This window comes from Tauraco erythrolophus, chromosome 21, assembly GCF_009769465.1.
Source record: "Tauraco erythrolophus isolate bTauEry1 chromosome 21, bTauEry1.pri, whole genome shotgun sequence".
Taxonomy (NCBI): domain Eukaryota; kingdom Metazoa; phylum Chordata; class Aves; order Musophagiformes; family Musophagidae; genus Tauraco; species Tauraco erythrolophus.
In genome coordinates, this window is record NC_141485.1 from 4,883,412 (window position 1) to 4,888,215 (window position 4,804).

The following is a 4,804-nucleotide window of genomic DNA, read 5'->3' on the forward strand; positions in this document are numbered from 1 at the left end:
CATTGCCACACAACGTGACTTACTCGATATCTTTTCGTACTGATCCCAGCAGGTTCTCCCTTTCTCGTATCGCCAAGAAGTTCGCTTTGGTTTTGTGGAATTCGTGCGTGTAATCCTGAAAGGAAACCATTACTCCAAAATGAGGATCACCAGATCAATTTAACAAAACAATATACTCTAGTAAGACCGAATCATCTTTTAAGATGTCAACTTTCTCTAATACAATGTGCAAGACCAATTTGTTAAATTAACACCAGAAATGCTTGGAAGTTAATGTCAAGTATTTTTAAAACTCACGAACTTTTGAAAGCTACTGTTAAGGTCATAGAGGGAAATTCACTGTAATTCCTTGTCCCAATTTCACATATCTTCACCTTTCTGATGAATTATCATTTTGTGTTGGAATCTCCTGATAGTGGTGGAATCAGAAGCCCTAGTAAAACCTACTTATTTGGTGTGGTGAAGACATTCTTGGGTTTATTTCATTAAGTTACATTAGATGAAAAAAAAAAGTTTTTTCTGAAAAGTGAAGATAACTTTTTACCTTTTTTTTTAATGTTCAAGTTGCAATTTTACATTTGAAAACATCTCAGGCAGCTAATACTTCCTGAAAACAAATTTAACAGGCAACTGGTGTCCATCAAAACCACTGTTAACATTTGGCAGAATTCTTCACATAAATGCTATGGCTTTTACAAAATGCTATGCTTTTTCTATTGTGTCTTGCATGGGTACAAAACAGAAATCAGACTACGCTATCAGCCAATAAATAATAAAACATGCATTTTTAACATTACTATGCCAGGAAAACGTGACTAGTTTGAAACATGGTTGATTTATAACACTAATTAGTAGCTTTAGCCATCATGGGACACTTCACTGTTCTTTCTTAGCCAGGTGCTAGTCACCAATATGACATTAAAAAAATGCTATTTTTTCAACTCAGAGTTCATCAATTGGGGTGAGAAGAAAAGTGAGATGGGATGAGTGGGATTTAAATCTTCCAGTAAGACTTTCAAGCATACTGGGATATCAGCACCACTAATAATTAAAATTTAGCGGCTGAGGGAGCTGAGACTGTTTAGTCTGGAGAAGAGGAGGCTCAGGGGGGACCTTACCTCTCTCTACAATTACCTGAAAGGAAGTTGTAGGGAGATGGGGTCGGTCTCTTCTCCCATGTTATGAATGACAGGATGAGAGGGAATGGCCTCAAGTTACGCCAGGGGAAATTTAGGTTAGGTATCAGGAAAAATTTCTTTACAGAGAGGGTTGTGAAGTATTGGAACAGGCTGCCCAGGGAGGTGGTGGAGTCCCCATCCCTGGAGGTGTTTAAAAACCGTGTGGATATGGCATTGAGGAACATGGTTTAGGGACTCTGACAATGCAGGGTGAATGGTTGGACTCGATGATCTTGAGGGTCTCTTCCAACCAAATGATTCTATGATTCTATGATCCCAAACAAAGAAACAAAATAAATGCAAGAAAGACACATGTCCGTTACCTGCAATATGTCTCTATGACGCTGTAACGTATGCATCAGTGCAGCGTTCAGGGACGGGACTCCTGCACTATTTGTGTATTCTGCCATTTTGTCATTTATTCCAGTAAGCTGGAGGAAGAAAAAAAAAAAATCAAACGCAGAACCATGAAATGGCTTATTCTTGCAGGAAATTTATGGTACCTAAGTGGAAGGAGGTAGCTCTAACGACAGATGGATACCTTCAGACACACCTGTCTGTCACCCACACTAGTATTTCCTGACATTCATCACAGACACCTGTACTGTAGTATCTCCTAGATGCTCAAGTAAAATCACAGCAGCTTGAGTTACCTTTCCCAGAAGTTGCTCGATCTCCACAGCCATGGTTTCAAACATTCTGTCCTGGCTCGATCCATTTAAGAGAGGAGTTGTATCAGAGCTAAGGAAAATGAAGAGGAGCAGTTACAGAAAAGGACATCACCTTTTCATGAATGCAACAAATAAGGAAACACTAGTGTTAAGTGTTGGCAAGTTTCCTAGAGAGATGAAGTAAGCTCAGAAAAACTACACTTTCTTATCATACATGCCTTTAACTCTTACCTGAACTAAGGAAACAGTACCACTTGGGGAAAGTATAACCTCTCCCTGGAAGATATGCCCGACACTAAACCCTTGTCTACTTCCAGCACGTGTCTAGCACCAATGCCCTTCCCTCCCCAACTTTTAAGCTTGATTTACTTATTTATTGGCAGGAGGGAGCACTGTGCTACTAGCATGTTACAACAGCTACATAATTACACCTTATTAACACAGCGCTAGGACAACCCACTGACTTATTAAGCAGAGCAATTAAGCTCTACAGAGCAATACAAACCACACAATTTATCACAACTGCAGTTTCACACAGTCCACCTTTCCTATGTGCTTCTTAAAATACACTAAAGCCACAATGAAAAGTCACCTTTATGCAACAGAAGTGCAGCACAGGGTACGCCAGCCTGCAGAAGTATGACAGCTAACACCTTTCAGAGACTACTCTTTGCTTTGCTGAGCTGCCGTACCTAGAGAATGAGTTTTGCACAGGACAGCAAAAATAACTAAAACACTTTGATTGCATGGCAGGTAACAGAGTACAGAGCTAGAAACACGAGAGAGACTAGGGCACTGATTCAAGAGTAATGTGATCATTCCTGAGGCTCTCTCAGGCTTCCAGAATCAGAAATTTGTGGAAAGGTTCAAAAATCGATTCAATCATTGAATTAAGGAAAAAAAAAAAGAAAAAACACCAACACATACACACAGCAGTCACACTCACAACTGATACACAGTGTTGGGACCCACAGTTAATAAGCAAAGAACGACGGTTGTCAAGGTCGGGCCCAGGGACAGAGAAGTTGATAAGCAGCACTATGGAACTGCAGGGAAGACCTCAACTCTGGTCCACAAGACAGGAAGACCTGAAAAGTTTTATTATACTAATTCTTCAGTCAAACACGAACCCACCTAAGGCAAACATAAACTATTCAAATACATACACACGTGTGTATATATATCTGTTTCATTTATATATAAACACTTCTATAGCTCTCGCTACTGCTACTCAGAAGAAAGCCAGAAATAAACAGCTACCCCTCCTGAAGAGAGGGCCAGCCCCCTGTGCAACCTGGGACCAGTCACAGCTGCTCAGTGCTCCAGTTCCCCTACCACTGAAACAAGGATTACAAATACCACACCACGTGAGAGGTGTAAGGCTAAATTCCCCCCGCACTGAAGTCCCTGAAAACCTCCTCCTAGTTTAACACAAGAAAAACTGGAAAACACGCCGCGGTGGCGTGCATTAAAAAGTCCCATCATTAGTTCACGTGTGAACTCCAGAGTTACAAACTGAAGCTTAAAATTCAGCTTCCCCTGGTGGCACACAACTCTCAGGATGCACCACTGCAGCCCGCACACCTTCCCGACTCCGACGCCAGTATCCCTCCATATGGAACCGCGACCAACAGCAGCGACACAGCACCCAGAGTGCTGAAACGAGCTTCTCAAGAAGCCAAGCAGGAGAGCCGCTGGTGGGAGCAGCATTAAGCAACTTGTAAAAACGAACCGAGTGCCAGGAGCAGCATTTAAAACATGAAGAAAGGGGTTAGTACCTATACCTGTCGCGCCTCCCGTCTCGGGCGCTGCTGGAGCTGGTGCAGAGTTTGCTGAAGGAGACCAGCTTCAGGTCGAGCTCGTTCTCCAGCTGCCTCGCCTGCTTCCTGAGATCTGCACGGGGCGGCCGGAAAGTCACAAACGTGCAAGGTTTGGGGACCCCACATAGTTTGGGGACCACACAGGGTTTGGGGATCCCGCGTGGTTTGGGGACCCCACAGGGTCTGGGAACCCCACAGGGTTTGGGGAGCCCACGCCTTTGGGGACCTCACACGGTTTGGGAACCCCACACGGTTTGGGGACACGCGCGGTTTGGGGATCCCACGCCTTTGGGGACCGCGTTCCCACGAGCTGCTTTCCAGCAGCGCTGGCGCGGGAGCCCCGGAGCGGGGGACCCCACAGAGAACGGGGGCACCGACAACAGGGACCCTGACGGAAGGGGGAAGCACCCCGCGCTGGAAGAGGGGAGCTCGCGGCCCGCAGGAGCGGGCGCGGCCGGCGCGGGGTGCTGCGCCCCTCATCGCGGGCCCGGGGCCTCCCCCCGCCAGCGCGCCCCGCCGCTGCAGCCCCCCCGGCGGCGCGCAGAGGGGACCCGGCGGCAGGACGGCCCCGAGCGGGCCCCGCCGCCCCGCTGCCCGCCGCCCTCAGGCCCCACTCGCCTTCCCAGTAGTTGCTGCTCCCCGCCGCCATCTTTGTTGTCCGACGTCAGCCGCGGCCCGGCGAGCCCGCGCCGCCGAGAGGAGCGGGCCAGAGCGTCTTCCTGCAAGCGCGGCGCCCGACGGGACGGGCGCACCTCCCGCCGCAGCGCCCCCCAGCGGCCAGGCGGCGCCTCGCCCCTGCGCAGCGCCTCGCCCCGCCCCGCGCCCCCACCGTCCGTTGTAGGAAGAACGAGAGCACCGCAGGTGGACATCAAAATAATTTTATACAGATTATTGGGTCTCAGTATACAGGTAAAAAACCAGAGGGCCCAGCTGAGGGCAGAGCCGCGCCTCGCCTCGTGCGGCCCCGTCCCGCTTCCAGGAAAAGGCGATTCGAGTCCCTGTTAAAAATGTACATTTGAAGGCACAGTGCACGGACCGACACGCTCCAGGGACACGCACCCGCAGGGGGCTGGCTCCTCACCAGAACCGGCACAGGGGCGCCTGCGGATGCACGGACGGACAGACTGACGGCTGC

At 48.6% G+C, this 4,804-nt stretch overlaps 1 protein-coding gene across 4 annotated transcripts in view; it reads right to left on the reverse strand.

The window, feature by feature from the left end:
- Positions 1-4,336, reverse strand: part of GOSR1 (golgi SNAP receptor complex member 1) — a 38,611-nt gene extending 34,275 nt beyond the window's left edge. The window contains exons 1-5 of one of the 4 annotated variants that reach the window (XM_086624691.1): positions 4,288-4,336; positions 3,634-3,742; positions 1,832-1,919; positions 1,502-1,609; positions 24-115 (exon numbers count right to left, since the gene is read on the reverse strand). In XM_086624691.1, coding sequence (XP_086480817.1) covers positions 24-115; positions 1,502-1,609; positions 1,832-1,919; positions 3,634-3,742; positions 4,288-4,318 — 428 coding nt within the window. In that variant the 5' untranslated portion in view covers positions 4,319-4,336. Of the gene's footprint in view, positions 1-23; positions 116-1,501; positions 1,610-1,831; positions 1,920-2,821; positions 2,872-3,627; positions 3,764-4,281 lie in introns of those variants that run through there. The other 3 variants (XM_086624690.1, XM_086624689.1, XM_086624692.1) reach the window with 3 other exon arrangements.
- Positions 4,337-4,804: the final 468 nt, after the last annotated feature.